This window comes from Salvia hispanica, chromosome 4 (assembly GCF_023119035.1).
Source record: "Salvia hispanica cultivar TCC Black 2014 chromosome 4, UniMelb_Shisp_WGS_1.0, whole genome shotgun sequence".
Classification (NCBI taxonomy): domain Eukaryota; kingdom Viridiplantae; phylum Streptophyta; class Magnoliopsida; order Lamiales; family Lamiaceae; genus Salvia; species Salvia hispanica.
Window position 1 is genome coordinate 56,562,301 of NC_062968.1, and position 21,016 is coordinate 56,583,316.

The window sequence follows — 21,016 nt, forward strand, 5'->3', positions numbered from 1 at the left end:
GATGCAGATTGTGAGTTTTTTATGTTTCTTCACCGGTATATCAATTATTCTCATTGGATGATCTAAATCTGAATCTAATAATTCAAAATTAAATCTGTTTTATGCTATTATGAAATATCCATATTGATTTTGGCAGAACCTTAACACACTAAAATTTTAAAAACTTCTCTCTTTCTACAGCAAAATAATTCAATAGCTAATGAGTTTTTTTTTGGTTTAGATTTTTCATCTTTTCAACGTCTTTCGTTAATAAATTTTAATTTCATTCTTAACTGAACTGTGTATATTGCATCTTAAACACATTACCTATTAAAACGATTATCATGCACACCCAAAATTAAGTATAATCAAATAAAAATAGGGATAAAAAAACATTATGGTCGAGAGTAAAAAAAAAGTACTAGAATCAAGCAAGTGCTGGAGTAAATCAAATAAAGGGATAGTACCAATTATTTTTATGAATTTTGTGAAATTAAAAATTTCAATAACATTTTATAATGTATTAGAATCAAACAAAATACATAAATCGAAACGAACAAACACTAAACGTGCATTGAATGAAAGTGATGCTCATATAAGGAGCTCACATAAGGTATATAGCATATCATTCCTTTATAAATAGAGTGAACTTCAAAAATGGTCCCTGGACTATGGGTTTATCTCGAAAATGGTCCCTGAACTTTAAAAATATCACCAGTAGTCCCTGGACTAAGGGTTAATATCAAAAACGGTCCTTTTGCATTGTTTCGAGATGAAAATGCCCTTTTGAGGGATTTTGAGGGGTTTGGGCAATTTGGTCTTTTTACACTTTTAACATTTTAAATCTGATATTATTTCAGTTATGTACTACTAAATCTGATATTATTTCAAAATTATCATTCTTCTTCCCTTTTGTCATCCTTCACTTTGTTTCTTTATTTCAATATTAGACTTAATTTTACAAAATTAAATTTTAAATTTCAGTTTTTAAATATCAATAAAAATTTTTAATTATAAAAATTAATAAATAACAAAAATTAATAGTCATAATCAATATTTGATAGTGTCTAATATTTAATCAATAAGATATGACAACGCCTTAGTTTTAATCAATATTTAATAGCTTTGATCATAAATAGATCATATAACACGATTTATTCTGAAATAAATATGCATCTAATGCAAGACTAATATAATTTTCGTTTATTAATTTGAAAACAATCAAAATGACTAGAAAATTTCAACAAAAATAATCCTATATAAAATTTTTAGTCAACTTCATAATATTCAATCACAAGCAATTATAACAACCGAACGAATGCTAAATAGAATAACTCTTATTTTTCCATCGTGATTAATATTATTTTTCTGTACTTCTTCAATTCAGCTGAATATTATATTAAATAACAAAAATTAATAGTTTTAATCAATATTTATAGTGTCCATGAATTAATAGTTTAATTAAAAAAATTTATTGATATTTAAAAATTAAAATTTAAAATATAAGTTTATAAATTAAATCTAATATTGAAATAAATAAACAAAGTGAAGGATGACAAAAGGGAAGAAAAATGATAATTTTGAAATAATATCAGATTTAGTACATAACTGAAATAATATCAGATTTAAAATGTTAAAAGTGTAAAAAGACCAAATTGCCCAAACCCCCCAAAACCCTTCAAAAGGGTATTTTCGTCTCGAAACAGTGCAAAAGGACCGTTTTTTATATTAACCCTTAGTCCAGGGGCTACTGGTGATATTTTTAAAGTCCAGGGACTATTTTCGAGATAAACCTATAGTCCATGGACCATTTTTGAAGTTCACTCTTATGAATAATATCATAAGACTAAAAAAGAATTTGATTATTATTTCATTGAATGTGCGTATTAGAAAATTAAGTATATACATGTAGTCCTTTATATACCTTAAAATTGTAGTGATAATTTAAGTAATAAATAATTGAATGTGAATGGTTATTATTCTCTCTTTCCAATTAAAGACTATCCGTACGTCACAGGATTTTATATAATACTCCCTCCGTCCGCTATTTATAATCTCATTTAAATTTGACACGAGTTTTAAAAAACTTGTTTAATTTTATAAAGAAATATAGAAAAATAATTTAGTGGAACGTGGAATGCATTTATATATAATACTATTGTTCTATAAATAAAGTGTAAGTGCAGTAATTTAGTCGAGGAGTGAGATCCACTTACCTAGGAAAAACAAATGGAATTCTAGATTCTAGACACCCCAAAAGTAGCAAAATGAGACATTTTTTCTTAGACGGTGGGAGAAATTTTTTCTACTAGTTGTTTAAAGACTTCAATTATCACAAAATCAAAGACCTTCACCCTAAGAAGTTAGATGTTTAACATGTTATGCAGATAATGATCCATCAATCATATACTAACATCTTAGTCAGCTACAAATCTAGATGTCGAAACATTACTAAAATAGAATAGCATCTAATAAACCGACTAATTCGAAATAACAATGATCTTTGCAGTAGAATCAAAGACCTTCACCCTAAGAAGTCATATTGTATCTCTCATGCCCCTTGACAGTCACTAGAAATAAAAAACACAATGCCAAGCCTAAAAAGAGAGAACAATTTTTGTGTAGAACTACAAAACTGAAGTTATTGAATTACTGTGTTGATACAAAAGTAAGTCTTGATACACCGTGTTAGTCCTCAAGCTAGCTTCTCATACACCATCTCTAGCAGAATCACACCTCCAGACTCAATCAGAACCAGCAGAATCATCATTCCCTTTCCACTTGTATTTCATCTGCTTACGTTCATGATAATCCTCAGTTTCCTTGGCATCTAGCTGCTACATTCGTTCTTCAGCTTTGGAACTTGAGTGGATACGCGGTAGAATTACCACACAGGCGGCAAAAGAGACTGCCCCTTACTGATGGTCATTGATCCAATGTTTTTTAAGTTCAGACCTGGATGAAAAAGCCTCGGAACACGATGTCTGGTTGCCTTTGAAGAACCTACAAGGCATTTTGCATGCTCTTAGCAAACAGTCTAGAAAAGCTAGCTGAAATAGTAACCAAATCTATAGGAAAAGAACATAACAACGATACACAAAAATAAAGGAAAAAAACAGAAAACCATGATCAAAAAGTAAGAAACAACAACAATACACAAAAATAAAGGAATAAAGCAGCAACTACAGAGCAATTATATAAAAAATACCAAAAGGATGAGGCTATCAACAAGTCAAATCGATCAACCAGGATGCTAGTAAAACAGGAACATTGAATGACAGATCAATCAACAAAAACGAGGAGAAATAAGTAACAGCTAGAGATAAAACAGCAAAACAAAAGGCAAAAGAAAATACCAAAACAACTAAATGGACCAACCAAACCATAGATTTTGAAGATTCTAGTAAACAATCGAATATGAAGGAAATGCCAGTAACAGACGAAGATAGAGCGGAATAAACGATTGATCAATGAAAACTAACATTCAGAACAATAAGGAAATGCTAGCAAAACAGGAATGCATGTACCTAATCGCGAAAAAACAAGCGATCAAGATCAATAAAAGAATAGCGGAATTTCGGAATTTAACCAAAGCAGGGATGAATTTTGAAAGGAATATACCTTTTTTCTACAGCAGGAATGATGAAAACAAGCTCATCAAAAACTCCACATTATGCTCACTCACTGTATTTATAGTAAACAACATGGCGGGAAATTGAAAATATATTAAAATAATGAAATTATTAACAATAATAATTACGTGCGACCCTCTTAATAGGAATCGAAGAAAGAAAGGAAAGAGGAAAGAACCGATTAATAATTAAAAACATTAATTAAAATAGTTAATTTTGGTCAAAACCTGATTAGATGCCATTGACGTTAGTTTTAGACGGTTCCGTCAATTTAGGATCGATTCGGATCGAAATTCATTTGTGAGGGACCAAATAATCAAAAAGATAATATTGAGGACCAAATTGATAAAACGACCATATGTTAAGGACCACATTTGGCCTTTACTTTAAAATCAATATAAAAGTATGATTCACGTTCCACTATCTCTATTTGTTCACTTTGTACTACATATTTTTTAAAATCCATATCCAGTTAACATGGCCTTATATTAGTGGATGGAGGGAGTAATTAATCTTCCTAAATATTTCCACCATGCTAACTCTCTTCATGAATTGTTCAAGGATAGTTGAGATTTCCAAATATTCTGTTTTATTTTCCTCGATTTAGTCCCATCTACCCTGACCCATTTGTCAATACGTAATAGTGTGTCAAACTATTTAAATAATCGATCAATTTGCCTAGTGAAACGACTGTATATACTACTCCCCCGTCCCACAAAAAAGATAGTCATACTTTCTTTTTTAGTTTGTTTCACAAAAAATGTCACATTTCATTTTTTGGAAAAAGTTCTCTCTCACATTAATATAAATATTACTATTTTCTCTTTCCACCTAACACACAAAACAAAATCTCCTAAAATCTCGTGTCGTCCCACAAGTGTGACATCTTTTGTGGGACGGAGGGAGTATATATTATGGTTGACGGAGCCAGATTTTTTGGCTGAAGGGCCAAGAAGACTTTAATCGGAAGATTTTCTAAATTATTGTAATTTTTATTTCCTTAGATGGTCCATCATAACCTGAGGATGATGAAATTTTAATATTAGAATAATATTTCTTAAAAAAACAATTTATTTGTAAAGTGACGTACAACAGAAGATGGAATCAAGTGGCAGTAGTGTTTAACTGGTTGGATTAATTGTGAAGTACTCCGGAACTGGAGTAAGTTTGTATAGAAGTGAGAGCTATGCCTGTCCATGGGCTCCGAAAGTTTGTGTTGTGTGAGTTCGGCCATCCATGTCCTTGCTTTGCTATTGCAGTGCTCCTCAATTATCATACACACATCACCGAAAAAGCAATTGTCCACAAGTATCGATGCTTTTAAACATTTCAATTACCTCTTCATTGTTCGCCAACATGCTAGTAGTATTAAAAAAAATCATGTATATTACTAAAATTATGAATTTTAGTACATATTTCCGTAGCGTAGACAGTTAAAATAGGATTATTAGCAGCTAAAATAATGATTTAGTAGACAATCAAAATAGGGTAGCGTAGACAGTTAAAATAGGATTATTAGCAGCTAAAATAATAATTTAGTAGACAATTAAAATAGGATATACTATTAGCCACTAAAATGATGATTTAATTCTTTCCATCCAATTAAAATAGTACGCTTTCAATTCCATTAGTGTTACGTTGTATTTTTTTTAGGTCGCCACATTATAATTTAGTCATTTTCCTTTTAACAAAATCAAACATTTATTATTTATTCTACTTTATTCTCTTATTTGTCTTTAATTTGATTTTCTCTCACACTTTATTTTCACTTCACATAATTCACTAAATATTTATTCTTTAATCTTCACACTCTAAAAATTCCGCAGAAGCCTTCTTGACCTCATAACCTCTCTCTTTTCCTTTCGAGGAGATCTTGGTAAGCATTGTAATAGTCGCCGTAGACTATGACAATATTGGGATTCTCTTGTTTGAGTTTGAGGATGGCTTCTTGCGAAGCTTGTTGTGGTACTGCAAATTCATTCAGCTTCACACAATTTTGTTCGTTAAGGGTGCGCCTTGGAATGCTGTTTTGTATATCTGGAAGGCAACCGATCGGAAAGTTTCCGGGAACAACCAATCTTACTGCCCCCATCTCTATGGTCTCGCAAAAGTATTCATAATCATAACTTTCAGTCACATAACTAATTAAATAGCAAATTAAATCATAACTTTTCTACCATTTGCAATTGATTAAAATTTTGATTAAAATTGTTAGTATTTTTTGTTCGTTTTATCAATATATCTTCAATGAATCATCTAGCAAACTTAGAAGCATAATGTAGAAGAATGCAAAATTTTGGATACGAATTAATTCAGAATTGTAAAGGTAGAAAAGTGATATATTAGGAAAAGGACAAGTTTCTCTACATGATGCATAGCAATATCAATATGTCAACTCACCTTAGTTCCATTAATCACACTTAACCACTAGAGGAACCATGCTTTTCAATTCCTCCATTTGTTTCCTTTGAAAGAGGGTAGTTGTAATCATTCCCACCGGTTTCTCCCACCATGAACGAGCACTGAGTTTCTTGAAACGATCTATATATACTCCCCAAAAACCAAATACTCCATATTAATTATTCTAGTACATATATAGAGAGTAGATAGAAAAACAAAGGATATATATTGTTTACCTATCTCATCAAGGCTGGTGGAATTGAAGTAGGATTCCATCCAATCCAATTGAACGCCAAGTGAACTATTTGTCACGGATTCGTTACGTATGAGCAGCCAACGCCTCGACGACAATGCGGTCGAACCAGCCACGGCAAAGTTGACCCCTTTCCGAACCAAGTCCCCATGTGTTTGTACGGTGGAAGCAAAGGAAGCCCAACCGCCATTGCTGTTCATCATATATTAACAATTATGATTGTAATTATATTAAAAGCAACTATAATAATTAACCAAAACAAATAAATTTAAACCCAAAAACAAATTAATATTAATTTTACCAATAGTCAATCATTAAAAGGCCATTGGAGCAACGCCCGAGCTTCCTCAAGAACGCTGCCGTACGGCGCTTTGCGAAATTTGTGGAGGCCCCGAGGGGTACTCTCTCGATCAAATTTCCGACATCGCCATTGAGTCTCCAAATTGATAAATTTCGTTGAAGTGACAATATCCCAAAACGTACGATACACCAATACAGAAAAAAAAAACATAAAACTACCAAAACACCGAATACAACTTTAAACGCCACGACGAAAACCTAAAGTGGATTATCATAAGAAAAAAAACAAACACTAATGTATCTAAGAGGCTTATCGAATTCCAAGTTATGACAAGAAAAAGACAATCACCAATATTTATAAGAGGCTTATCGAATTCAAGTCCGAAAGGATTAGCAATTGATATGCTTGGATTTTTTAAAAATTTTACTACTATCGAATTCAAGTCCGAAAGGATTAGCAATTGATATGCTTTGGGTTTTTTAAAAATTTTACTACTAAGTATATACTAATTTTATGTTGAAGATAATTAATCGGTATATTAATATTATTTTTACGTATTACAAGGGGTCAAGAAACATGTAAACCTAAAGGAGTACATGTAAATAGGAAAATAATCATATTAGTATTATTTTTATTTAATTTTAATATTTTTTCTTTTCTTACAAGGTTAATTACTTGTTAGAATGTTACTAAATCCTCTTTTTTTTGTCACGATTGAATTTAATTAGAATAAACATGTATTTGGTACTCCATCAAATAGGACTCGAATTGAACTATATTTAAATACTAGTTAAAGCATATCTCTAATAAACTAGTAGATTATATTTCTAACAACAAATCAAACAACTAAACCAATAATATAACTTAAATTTTGTAAACTGGGGTGATTCCCAGCAAATGGAAACATTTTCTCATAACAACTGCTGTTGCCTCGCACAACAGGAGCCGACTCGTCTCCTCTGCAGATCCCACAACCTACAACGTTCTCGGATTAGACAAGTTACAGAAATTGATATCGATAATAATGTGGATTGTCTAGAGAATAGAAGCTTCATACCTGGCAGTTGGTATAAAATCCAGTAAAGTCTTCTGATAAATTGTATAAATATTCACACAAACCATTTGGTAGCAGATTTGTGCACGAGTCTTCGACAACCTAAAAAGGCAGAAACCGGTGAGATTGGATCCAAACTGGTGACTATGCAACCGGGTATATGTATATCCATAACATAATTACCTCGGCAAACTGGAGCAAATGAAGCCCTAAAACACGTTCATCGGGATGAGCCAAGTCTATCTTTCCAACCTGTTTCAAATTTGAATGTAATACGCTGTCAATAAGGAAGAAATATAATGCGTACTAGTCATCAAGGAAGAACATAAGACCGGAGATGAACATTTAGAAGCAGGGAGCTTAAGTCTATTTTTTACATAAAAAGAAACCCACTGCGAAAGTAATTAAAGCTGTAGACTAGAAAGGAGCTTACCTTTTTTAATTCTTCAATATCTTTCCCTGATTTTCTGATAATTGAGCATATCCGAGCATGTGCATATAACAAGTACACTGCAGTATTGCCCTGAACATGGTAGAAGTGCCCGCTTAAGAACACAATTTAGAGAATGCAGGTAGATTTGAACATAAACAAAAGCCAATCATTAGAGGACCAGCTTTCACAGATTGACAATCTAATAATAAGAAATAATAATATAATCCATTACCACTAGGGTATGAGCAAATAGTCTAACTATGGCCTTAACTCACCTTGTCATTGAGCATCTGGTCAAAACTAAATGTATAGTTGGTTGTTCGGTTATTCTTCAGATCAGCATATCTGTTTTAAACACAAAAATTGAATATCTTTAGAGATCTGGTGAAAGATTTTAACCTCTGTAGCCAAATTACAGTGCTCACATATTCTGAAACATAAAAGTAGTTACTTATTTTCTGAAATGTAAAAGTAAATATTAGTAATAGTACAAGAAATATTCATGCGCGAAAACAGTCCAAGATGCAGGATACTCACTTAACAGCCCCATATCCAACCGCTTCAGCAGTTTTATCGAGCTCCTCTTCAGTCCATTCTTTATCTTTGCCTGGCAAACATTTCAAGTGCTTGTTAGATACAGTTTTTCTCAATTTAGAGCATAAGTGGAACAATAGGAAACAACTCAGGTAATAGAGCCGAGGATAAAGAATACGGCAACTAACCTCTTTCAATTAAAGCAGTTTTGCATCTACTTTTGGCTTCAATTAGTAAATCAACCAGTTTGACAGTTTCAGTACTGCGAGTACGGAATCGTTTTCCATCTTCTCCAAGAACAAGCCCAAAACCGACATGGCTAGCTTTAGGATACAGTTTATCATCAGCTGGAAGCCAACCAGCTCGTTTGGCCGCCTGAAAGAGCATCCCAAAGCTCTCAGAATGAAATCTGGCATGCAAGAGAGCTAATGAAAAGATATGCGTAAGAGATTCAACTTACAGCAAAAAGCATTTCAAAGTGCTCTCTTTGGCCAACATCAGTAACATATATAATCCACTCAGCCTTTTCCTCATTCAGTCGATACCTACAAATTGTAGATTTTGAGCATATCAGCACTTGGTTTAGAAATAATAGTAGTAAAAAAGGTACCACTACGGTATATATACAGAACTTAAAAAGAAACAAGTTTTCAGAAACTATTCGACCACATACCAGGGGTATACTAGTACAACCAAGTGGAATATATGCTACTATACGAAAAACGAACAGAAAGAACCTTTGCCAAATGTGGAAACTCACCACAAAGCAGCAAGATCTGTTGATGCGTAGTTGTACCCACCATCCCTTTTTACAACAATAAGTGGTATCTTTTTTCCTTCAATGAAGATGACACGAGCTCCTTCGCTTTCTTCAATTAATCCCTCTTTATTCAATAACTCTAGAGCATTGGGAATGTAAGGATTGTAAAAGCTCTCACCCTGGGAAAAGGAAAAAATATGATTGAAACACAAGGTACATAGAAGCCCAAAAGTTAGTTGACATAGAAGAACTTTTTAACATGTCTAAGGACCTGTAGAATTCACTTCCAGTGAAAAAGAGAACATGCACAATAAATAACAAAAAAAGCACGATGAACTATTGACACTATTATATTCGCCAAAAGCTTCAAATAGACCAGCTTGTGCAACTTAGCTGTAGAAGCCTCCATACCTTTTCCTCCAACTCAACTCCAAGATGCTCATACACCTTCTCATACCCAGTTCTACTAATTTTACAAATTTCAGCCCATGCCTTCCGATACTTCTCCTCTCCAGCCTGTAGCATGGATACATATAAGAATATATGGCATCACACCAAGACAACATAAACAAATACTTCCGTTTTATTTAAAGGTAGAAGACTTTTCAGGATCATTCAGACAAGATAAGCTACTATGTAGTCTACCTGAAGGCTGACAACTGCCCGCTGAGCCCTTTCTTTGAAATCAGGGTCACTATCAAATCTTTGCTTTGATGCCTTATAGAATGCCTGAAAAACAAGCATATTGAAAAATAGTTGAACTCCCAAGCGCTACAGGTGATAATAATTTTAATACAATCAGTACTTGTGTTTATTTTTTAAATTACAAGCATATCTTGCAAAAGCAATATCAAACTCTTACAAACTGACTGTAATGCAATTTGATAAATATTTCCATGCTAAGTTGAATGCTAACTTTTGACTTAGTTCTCAAATGCCTACATACTTCTAAATTGACTAAACTAGAGAGTAGTAGCATAAATCAACCAATCTGATTGAGTGGTATATGAGATCTCAATGAATATAAATAAAATTTGCAAAGATACAGTGAAGAATAAGAAGGCTTCAGATAAGAATTTTAATTATATAGATCATAATTTTATACATGAAACATCTGATCAGTTCATACATATAAATATAATATATGTGCATGCGTGTGAGCGGGCACACATTGCTAATAGAAAAGACGCAAAAGATCATCTGGTGTATCATAATCATGCCTGATGCATAATGTGGAGGCATGTTATAAGTTCATTTGCAGTTTAATGTGTATAATTTCATTATAAGAAAGAAGTCTTTTATTGCATGGTGTTGTTGATGGTTAACCAATCCAATGAATCTAGTGAATATGAGTGGTGAATAAAACCCACACAAGATCTTTGAAGACCACAGGACATTCAATTTTGGGTCTCACCTCCAAGTCTCCTATGGCTTGATCATTGACAGCTTCCAGGTTGGGAAACTTTTCGAACAGAAACTCTATCAACATACCAAACTAGAAGAAACCAAGCAGCATTAGTATGTATAAGATTGTACAAAGAGCAATCACAGCTACCATGAATTAGCCAACTTTTTAATATGAGGGTGATTAAAGAAAAAATCCCAACAATACAATCCAGAGTTTACAGAAAATGAAAGTCTCTCCGTAAATAAACAGAACAAAGATAGATACATACACACCTGCGTTCCCCAGTCTCCCACATGGTTTCTCCGAAGAACCTCCACATTTGAGTACTCCAACATGCGTGCCAGGGTGTCTCCAATGATAGTTGATCTTAAGTGGCCAACATGCATTTCTTTTGCTATATTAGGTGATGAGAAATCCACTACAGCTCTTTTGACCGAAAGCTTAGGAGCCCACGTTTCAATACCATCCATTAGCATGTTTTGAATGCTCTGCAAAAATTCTGGTCAGCTCTTTATTCATGCACCCTAAAGAATATTAAACTAAAGGATCACTGGAATTACCTTGGCTATCCATTGCCCTGACAATTTGACATTTACAAAGCCAGGTCCAGCAATTGAGCTTTCATCTAGCATTTCTGATGAAGGGAGATTTGCTTTAATGGCCTAGAAAATGAACAAACAAATAACCATCTCATAGAAATATTTAATAAGATGCCAACTAATTATATGACATTTACACCATAAAATGGCATATGTGGCATCATAATTTTAACATATTTGACCGGCAATATGAAGGTATGCATTAATAAGTGAACATATTTATCAAACCTGTCCTATTTGTTGGGGATTTTTAAACTGGGTACTCTTTCCTTTAACTTTTGACCACAAGCCCATTGCATTGTTGCTGTAGATAAGATAGAATTAACATTTTCAATATTCAATAAAAGTTGCGGAAATACAAAATGATTACATATTACCAATGGCTGTGTGTAATGCTTTCAAAATTTACTAATCTAAAAGTTTAAGAGCAGTCTATTAAAAATATGAGATTCTCAAATTTACAAAAAGGAATGATAATACCATTGGTAGTCACCAAATTTTGGATTTTGACAAGGAGCGATAGCAGGGTCAATATCCAACTCCTCGGGGATTGTTAGTCTCAAAGATTCCTCAAATAGTTTTGCTAGCTGTTGCCTAGGGCTACTAGCAATCCTTTGATCCTGTTAATGATAGATTAAATAAGAATTAAAAACAGGTTAACAAATTTGTAGCCTGTTTCAGCTTTCCTAACTCTAATAATAGATAAACAGTCCATGGATGTGCAAGAAACAAAACCTAAATTTAGGCTTATGTAAGGAGATAATAATATGCACTTACATTTGCCATGTTCGTCAATGATGCGTTGGCTCTGAAGAATATCCTTTTAGAGGTTCTAAGAATACCTGTCTAATTTTATCATAAGTACAAGAAAATTAGTATATAACCAACAATCATATATTCTAGAAAATAGTAAGCAGCAAAAAGAGTTTGCTTGTCCTTGATAACATCATATAAGCAGAGAAGTCATTACAAAAGCTAAGTTAAATATCTATTTCACCATGGTAACTATATAACAACATCTAGTGCCAAACAAGTATACCAAAGCATATATAAATGCATCTGAGACTGAAAACACAACTGCTTCAGTCAGAGAGTTTAGTTTACAACACTCCACTTAGAGACTCTGTTTAAAGGTGTGCATAAAGAAGAATCAGCCACTTCTCCCGAACCCACGGGGGCAAGTAAAAAGACATACTTCACTAACCAACTAGGCTGTTTACGAGTATATACATCTGCAACTGACATTCATCAGCAAACGTTGCATTACGTACTCAGTAGACTAACTGAGACTACGACAATAACCTACTCGCATTTAGTATGCGATAAACTGTTTACTCTGTGGATTAGCATGCAATTACTCATGCTGCGGATTGGATTGAAAGCATCGCATTCTACAGGAAATCCTAATTAGTGGCGCAAGGAGGAAAGAGAAACCCCAATTCTCGACTACAAAATAGAACTCTCCCAATCTCATATTCATTCGCCCTAGAATTGAAGTATCACTGAACCAATTCTCAAAAAGAAAAGCAAAAATAAATGTGGAATTATCGCAATAACTCGAACGGATAAGACGAAGCAAACCTAAAATCAAGCCGCAGCCTATTTCCAACCAGTTAAATCAGACCTAAGCTCTTAATTCTCAATCCAATGGATATCAATGCGCCGCATTAAATCAGGGATATCCTCCAACACATGCAATCAGTTAGCGAGAGAGAGATAGAGATTCTTACCGTTGGCGGATAAGCTGGGGAGCAAGAAGGGGGAAGAGAGATTTGCAGAGGAGAGAAATCCGGCGCGGAGGAGACTGAAATGTGGAGAATTCATTAGAGTGTGTATTTATACAGATATGAAATGCATGTGTGTATATGACTGCGTGTGTGTGTCTGTGTTTTCAGTGCAGCACTGTTCCAGCTCGATTAGGGTTTTAATAAAATAAAATAAGATTGTCTGCGTCGAATTTTAATTTTTTGGCTGAACATCAGCCAATGGCGTCACGCCACGTCGAGATTTGGGTGTTGAGCTGGGGAATGTAGATTTTCTTTTATTTCAGAATTTAATTTATGGAAAGGGTTCCTAACCCTTAAAAGGCTTTCTTGAATAGTTTCTAAATTTTATTACTCCCTCCGTTTCTTCATTGTTGAGGCGGAACTTTTCGGCACGGAGTTTTAGAAATGAATGTTGAGTGTGTTAGATAAATAGATAAAAAAGTAAGAGAGATGAAAAGATAGAGAGAATAAAGTATAAAGTGAATAAAGTAGAAAGAATAAAGTAAAAGAGAGTAAAGTAAGAAGGAGGAAAAAGTTACCATATAAGGAAACAACTCAACTATGAAGAAACTTCCCGAAATAGTAAAATGACTCAAATATGAAGAAACGGAAGGAGTAATAGTTTACTAGGAGTAGTACATTTTATAGTAGTTTACTAGGAGTACTACATAAGGTTAGGATTCATGTTGTAAATTACCCCCTCCGTCCTAAAATATTAGACTCTATTTTGGGGTATCCCAACATACTTAAATCATTTCTATTTATGATAAAGATTTACTTTATTACCAACTCCACTACCGATGAACAATACCTTCTAAATTCTTGTACCAAAAAAAATTAGTCTAATATCTTGGGACGGATGGAGTATTTCACATTTTCTCTTAGATATGTGGAGAAATATTATGAAATTTATTTGTGATTTTAGTAAATTGAAAATATTTTCGCATTTATTGCATAGATTTTTACCACTAAATTGATATTTGTATCACGTCTTAATCCTAGTTTACAAACTTTAACTATCGTCACACTCTTGTATTTTTATCTCTAGATAAAAATCAGGTCATGTCATTTTTCCGCGTGGATAAATACAAGCATGTGTATTTCGTAAGTATATTATTTCAACAATTTAAAAAAATAAAATTGCATCAGCAAATTAACTCATAATTTATTCCACATTTCAAACCCAGCTGAAGTAGTTTCATGTAGATAGTTATAGCACATAGGAAATATACTTCAGCAAAGGATGCATAACTACGAATATTAGTATCAGATCACCAAGTGATGCAACCAGACGAGGGACGACCGGACGAGTGTGTATGACACAAGACTCGCTCATTGTTGATTCAACTGATTGCAATACTTCTTGAAATTCAAGGCCTCATCCGCCAGAAAGTCACTGCCAAAATAAGTAGACAGAAACTATCAAGAACACTCGAGGATCAGATAAAAAGTTTATGTTTCTTCGCCTCTTCAAAACACTACTTACAAGATTCGATCAGCCTGTTCTGATGAATTCCATCTGGGACTCCATGGATATTCTGATAGAGTGGGTGACTTGACAGGTACACCGTGTGCATTGAAATGCTGCAGATGCACATGCTAAGCTCATCAGTTCATAAAGCGAATTAGAGATGGCATGGATTATACCAAATGACAAATGCATTGAAGGTAGATTCCATAACTTGTGAAAATCCACCATACGATATTAATGTAAGCCATCTAAAATTAATGAAATATAAAGTGGGAAGTACTGTGATTGGAACGATTCTTGCCTGGGAACTCTGAAGTACTAAAGCTGGCTGCTGCTTTGGGAACTGAAGAGGGAGAGTGAAATGAACCTGACAAGAAAAGGTTGAAAGAATTAAACGTCCTTGACCGTATAGTACTTCTCCCCCAAGTAGGAAGAACATCGGGTTAGCAGTATGCTAACTGTAGCTATTTTCAAGTAGCAAGCTAATTGTAACAGGCTATCAGATGAACATAACTTGTGGTATTATATCCTTGTAAAATGTGCAGTGCAGTGCAATGCAGTGAGGCCAATCCTTTTCATGTTCATTGGTGGCTTTGAAGCTAAAACAGCAGGAAGAGTTGAAAACTATAAATCACTGGCTACTATTGCCCTTGTTGCTCCAGACTCATCATGATTCTCTTTGATTATTATCAATACAGAATCAAGATCGATTGGATCCATATAATATTAGGCAAATATTGCATGAGTAAAAGGCTCATTGAATGGTTACCAGAGGAACACTAAAAACAGATAAAAAGGAGGAAAAAGAAGAATTCTTCATCTGATGTTTTGTAGATGGTGAAGTTATATTAAAGAAGCAAGAGACAGAGCATCAACTTCAATCAGGACTTGTCACTTCATGGACTATTCCTTCAAGGATGTGAAATTTTCAATCCTCTTTTCTCGGTTGATATCAGGCAACAAGAGGGAGAGCCAGCGATCCCCCAATTACATCCAATGTATCCCAAACTCAAAGCAATGTGAACAATGACTTCAATACATATAAATAATCATTAAAAATGGACATTGAATAACTTGATTGGCAGCAGAAATGTTGTCTCGCAAAATTGGGCAAGGATAGTAGAAGAAGCAACATAAAAACAGTATAGAGCCTGCTATATATGCTACCTGAAACGTGAACAATCCAGATGAACATAGGAACGTTGCTCTCTTGCAAAAGACCTGGGATGAAAGCAGAGTTGATCAGTTTCATATCAATACAAATTCAGACACAGATAAATAAAATACAATAATAAGAAGTTCCATTGCTCAAGGTAGAGGATCCAAACCGTATCAGCTTCTATAGGCCTTCCAAGATGAGGTGCCAATGACTGGATAAACTTCCTTCTTATTTCAATTGATGAGACTGCATCATTAACCTGTCAGAGAGATGGAAAATATTTCTTATTAGTATTAGCTTGCGCAGTTGCGCTAAAGCCTAAAACTATGTTATCAAACATATAAATGGAACAATTGTAGCAAACCTGTGTGTTCACCATTTGTTCCAGATTTGGAAGATATTCAGCTGTGCACCTGCAAAGGATACACAGATCATATAGAGAAAAAGGACACCACAAAGGTCATATACGTATTAAAAAGGAAAGGTGGGCGTTTCACGTTTAGTCGTTTACACAAAATAGTCTAAGAATCTAACCAGAAAAGAACATTTTCTCAACTGCAACATAAACTTACATCCCGTCCACCCAAGTAGGAAGTTTAAAATCTTCAGTAGAAAATAAGGCTTTCAGTTCCGAAGAAGAGATCAACTTTAGACGTGGAGATGGTGGCATGCTAGAATATTTTTTCCCAACTGGAAATATAACCTATTAATTAATATTATAAAATGAATCTTGGTCAATAAGTGAAAGGTGACTGAATATAGTTAGTAACTTAGTATAGGAAAAACAATGATGTGAATATTGTAAGTTGCGTAGTCTACAGTGTATCGTGAAATTATGTTTGTAGTACATCATTGTAATATATATAAGTAGTCAAAGAAGTAAAGAAGATATGGTGGGTGGGTCTGGGATTAGAAGTATTGCTAAGGGCTCTTAAAGTTTCCACTGATTGCTGATGTCATAGCTGCTGTGTACCATAGGACGAGCCGTGTTTAACCATTATTCTTCCTACTATTTCCACCAACAACAGTGGAGTGCTTATCTGGCTTCCCCTTTTCTTTGTGCCCCTATTTCTTAACATCTCTAAGTAAGACAAAAATGAAGCTGTGAACATTCGGTCAATCGGCATCGTCTGATTTTTAGATTAATCATGTCGATTCATTTAGATTATTCCTAAACTGATATTACTTCCAAGCACTGTATCATTTATTCCAATTAGAAGAGGCTTAAGGGGAACCAACTTTTCCATACCAACCTGCAAGTATACTTTCTGTGGATGTCTCCAGGTGCATCCAGCAACCAATTTATTTAAATCAATATCCAATAAAGACACAGCAAACTTAACCTCCTCTGGCTACACTACAATCAAACGGCAAAAAATACCACGAGCCAAGTTAGAGGGTTATATCCATTTAAGATTCTCAAATCATACAAGAAAGGGAGCCAAAGTGCCAAACACATTTATCATCTTGAGCTACCTTGTCGGTCCCTAAACTCATGTACATCTCAATTCCCTGTAAAAGAATGGAGGAGTCAGAACTTATTGAGACATAAAACTGCTGCAAGAAACTAGGAGAGATTCGTTCACATGTATTACCAATTAAGAACCAGACTCTAACATAAAGAGGAAAGATCAGAAAGTCGAGGAGGGCTCCATAAAATCTCATATGCCCAAATGGATGTATCAGCACATTTATTGGAAAAGAACATGATGTCATTACAAATAATATCACTTACAGACATTTCAAAGGAAGTGAAAGAATTAGAGACCGTTGTCAGATAAAACCATGCTGTGTTTTGGTAAGAGAAAAGAGCCAAATGCTTTGTTGTAGTTGCAACATATAATAAATTGTGCAGACGACGAGTGCATAGCAATTGGTAAGACTCTTCCCGTCAGACTAATAGGTCAGAGATTTGAGTCAACGAATGTACGTGAATGGTAACTCCAGAGGAAAGAAATAAAAACTGTGCAGGCAAACTAAAAATGGCCTTGTTGATGTCTTCATAGAACACAAATCAGACCATTAGGAACACAACTACACATCTAGCATTTACATAAAACAACAAGCTGCAGATTTATACAGCTGACAAGGCATTGGAAAAGCCAAATTCCAAGAATAAAAACATGATGAAGAGTAGAGACTCTATCCCAGGCTAAGACATGGATACAATAAACCAAAAAAAAAAGTAAGATGTGCATACATGAATGGAAAAAATAACAAAGCATCACTATAGTCCTTACTTACAAGGTTATATGATTGCATGTATCCTAAGATATTAGGATAGTAACTAATAAATCATCTCATATCAAATTCTTAATTGAGAATGTAAGGCACAGAAGCATAGCATAACTTCAAGTTGAATTAGATGAACACCGAATTGCATGCAGAAGACAAGAGAAGCTAAATGCACCAGAAGGTCAGGAATTCACAAAACTTAACTGTGGTAAGCCATTTCTTTCAAAAACAAAATATACCAACACTAACCTCTCTTGAAAGCATAGTACTGATTTCAAATTTTACTCTCTCATCATCAATCTCACCTATCCGTCTCCTTTGGTATGCCATATATGCATCCCTACAACAATAAATCATATTGGAGACAAACACACCATAAGGAAAACACAATAAATTATCCATCCTCCTTTTCATTGCAGTCAATGTACTCAAAAAAAAACCTCACCTCAGCTCAACAATAAGAGATTGTAGCTGAGATGGATCCCTACTATTCCAATTGGCCAAACAATTTTTACTAGACTCTCCAGTGCCACTAGCATACGGCTGGAAACCTTCATCTTCAGGTCCAAATATCACATCAGGCGCCGCCAGCGGATACATAGCATTGAATGTTATATCCCCATACATCAACAATCATGTGTTAGAATTCAACATATTGATATAACTAGGCAACAGAAAACGCAGAATTGATAAGAACGAAAATTGAAAATTGAAAATGTGCACTCACATTTTATTTTGTCGAGGCAGTAAGGGATGACTAGAGTGAAGCGATCAAGTAAGTTAGGGTTTTTGCATCCCGAACACATTTGCTCAACCTACAACGTCATTTCATCATCTTGCTGAGCTGAGACTAGTCTTATTCGAAGATGATTCCAATTTGTGAAGTAAAACCGGTAAAGGTAGGAGACATTTGTGCTTTTCAAACAACGAGGTCCGTACCTTAACGGAGAAAGGGCAGTGGCCGATGAGATAATTGATTTGGGCGGAGATTAGCGGCGGCACGGTGTCGATCGCCATGGCTCCGGTGAATGATTTAAGCGGAAAACGGACCGTAACAAATTTAATTTATTTAATGGAGTATATAATTATCATTTTTTAACATGACAGAATTAATCAAAATTTGACTAAATTTTGTAGTTTTTTTAATAAAAATGTATATATTAATTTTAATAATTAAACTATTAAATTCTAATTTATTTGAATATGAGCATTAAACCTTGTGAATTATACTATTTGAAATTTTATTTCAAAATTTTCATTAATTTATATTAACTGTAAATTAAAATTCTATCTAGCTTTTTATTTAAATGAATTTGAAAAATGACTATCACGTCATTCTATATTCTAAATAAGATTTTAAAATAACATAATATCGTTGGAATTCTAATGCAAAATAATAGTATGAATGATTTATAAAGATGGAGTACGCATGAGATTGTTTTTCCAAATCAGATTGCATGGTCAAATATTTTATGATTAGACATACATTCTGCATATGAGTTCCCAAACGCATTGATCTAAGTTTTGGATGATAGATATATGTTTTACAGATTCAACTATTGTCTTGGTTGAAGTTTGTCTTATTCTATTTCCACTTTTGTATATCAATAAAATTTCATTTTTATTGTCTTGTTGACAGTAGTTGTATTTCTCGAGTGTTGGCCAGGGAATATATTGTATTCTCATTATCTTTACTATAGTGGAAATTTGTTCGAAGTTGGTCTTGCTGTTTTTCTCTATATTGGGATCTACCACATGAATCTTGGTGTCTTTATTTTTTTTTGCAATTTTATCTTCTACTTGATTGACTCAAGTTGTTTGCATTAGGAAAAGTTTATTAATCTTGAATTTATTTATTTTTTTGCCTCGACACTCCTCCACAACAAATATTAACATATGATATTTTTTTTTGTCTAAAAGGACTTCTTAACCGTATTTTGAATGACTTTTGTTAGTATTTGTTTCTTTACTTTCATCTAAATGGGCACAAAGTTGTTCTTGGGCCTACATCATACTACTTCTAAAAAAGTTGGTCTTAGCTATTGTCATATTGACCAGGGATCTTAGTTTGATATTAGACCAATTATATAGTCACACACTATACAAAGTTAAAACTACAAAAGTCGGGTTTATTTGCTGTGAATCTTTATGTTATGTGCCCCATAATTCATGTTGATATTATGTTTTTTAATCTTATTTTGAATAGAGAATGATATGATAACTAGTATTTGATACAAGTTGTATCCAGTTTATAACTTTTTATGAAATTAACCCTGGAAATTATTCTAATTTGCACAAAGTATAGTGTGGAATTGGTAAGTATGACAAAAAGGAGAAAATTAGGAGAAAGTTCATAAATATAAATATAACTAATGTTAATGGACAAATAAAAAAAATGAATTGAGAAAATATACCATTCTTTGCCTCCTATTAAAATTTACTCCGTCTAACCAAACTCAATGATTTACTATTATTCTACCATGTAGTCCATTTGTCCAAACTCCATGGAAAAGTTGATACATTCTTAAACCCCATAAATAAATTTTATAAATTTTATTTGTTTATAATTTATTTTTTCACAATAAGTTGCACTGAACGAATTATGAGCAGATCAAAGGTAACACACTTTTACTCGCAAAGAACAAGTTCCTGACTAAGTTGAACAGGATCTCATCGAAAAATTTTGGGCAGTAGTTTTAATCTAGTCGGATAGTGTTTTTGCACCATTCCAATGGCTGGGTGACACCGAGAAAGGCAGCAAGACTTTTTCACCATTTTCAACCCAGCCAGATGGCGGAAAACAGTTTTCGCAAAAATAGAGAGAATTGAAAATAGAACAACGAAAGAAAAAAATGAAAGTCAATATCAATTCTTCTATACTACTTCATCGTTCCAAAGAAGAGTTGTTACATTCTATACATCAATGACATGACTCTACCATTTGAATTTTGGCATAGCATTGTAGAATTGTGTATTATGTTATCACATACACCTAAATTTATTTCCATTACTCCTATTATATGAGAGAAGTA

At 33.7% G+C, this 21,016-nt stretch overlaps 2 protein-coding genes across 3 annotated transcripts; both read right to left on the reverse strand.

Moving 5' to 3' along the window:
- Window positions 1-7,429: 7,429 nt before the first annotated feature.
- Window positions 7,430-13,246, reverse strand: LOC125223270 (arginine--tRNA ligase, cytoplasmic-like). The gene is made up of 18 exons (XM_048126342.1): window positions 13,084-13,246; window positions 12,131-12,195; window positions 11,834-11,973; window positions 11,582-11,657; window positions 11,315-11,416; window positions 11,027-11,242; window positions 10,761-10,841; window positions 9,992-10,075; window positions 9,758-9,862; window positions 9,347-9,525; window positions 9,047-9,131; window positions 8,775-8,961; window positions 8,590-8,659; window positions 8,328-8,397; window positions 8,053-8,142; window positions 7,803-7,871; window positions 7,623-7,721; window positions 7,430-7,540 (listed from the first exon to the last, which is right to left on the reverse strand). Exons 1-18 carry the CDS (start codon window positions 13,175-13,177, stop codon window positions 7,430-7,432), a joined length of 1,923 nt encoding a protein of 640 aa, XP_047982299.1. The 5' UTR covers window positions 13,178-13,246.
- A 971-nt stretch (window positions 13,247-14,217) lies between these two features.
- Window positions 14,218-19,062, reverse strand: LOC125219638 (BRISC and BRCA1-A complex member 2-like). 2 transcript variants are annotated; one of them, XM_048121667.1, is made up of 13 exons: window positions 18,924-19,062; window positions 18,712-18,799; window positions 18,430-18,541; window positions 18,234-18,324; window positions 17,226-17,261; window positions 17,003-17,101; window positions 16,322-16,452; window positions 16,114-16,162; window positions 15,919-16,008; window positions 15,758-15,811; window positions 14,892-14,957; window positions 14,606-14,703; window positions 14,218-14,515 (listed from the first exon to the last, which is right to left on the reverse strand). In XM_048121667.1, the coding sequence occupies exons 1-13, from the start codon at window positions 18,999-19,001 to the stop codon at window positions 14,452-14,454; spliced, it is 1,056 nt and encodes a 351-aa protein (XP_047977624.1). In that variant the 5' UTR covers window positions 19,002-19,062; the 3' UTR covers window positions 14,218-14,451. The 2 variants fall into 2 exon arrangements, with proteins under 2 accessions (XP_047977624.1, XP_047977623.1); XM_048121666.1 differs by having other exon boundaries at window positions 18,430-18,604.
- Between the last annotated feature and the right edge of the window lie 1,954 nt (window positions 19,063-21,016).

Coding starts and splice junctions, on each gene's coding strand:
- LOC125223270 (XM_048126342.1), bottom strand. CDS start 13,177: ATGAATTCTCCACATTTCAGTCTCCTCCGCGCCGGATTTCTCTCCTCT. Junction 11,658..11,833: donor AAATTTGGTGACTACCAATG/GTATTATCATTC, acceptor TCTTATCTACAG/CAACAATGCAATGGGCTTGT. Junction 9,863..9,991: donor GGGCAGTTGTCAGCCTTCAG/GTAGACTACATA, acceptor TCCATGCTACAG/GCTGGAGAGGAGAAGTATCG.
- LOC125219638 (XM_048121666.1), bottom strand. CDS start 19,001: ATGGCGATCGACACCGTGCCGCCGCTAATCTCCGCCCAAATCAATTAT. Junction 18,800..18,923: donor ACTGCCCTTTCTCCGTTAAG/GTACGGACCTCG, acceptor ATGACGTTGTAG/GTTGAGCAAATGTGTTCGGG. Junction 14,958..15,757: donor CTGGATTGTTCACGTTTCAG/GTAGCATATATA, acceptor TTTTCTTGTCAG/GTTCATTTCACTCTCCCTCT.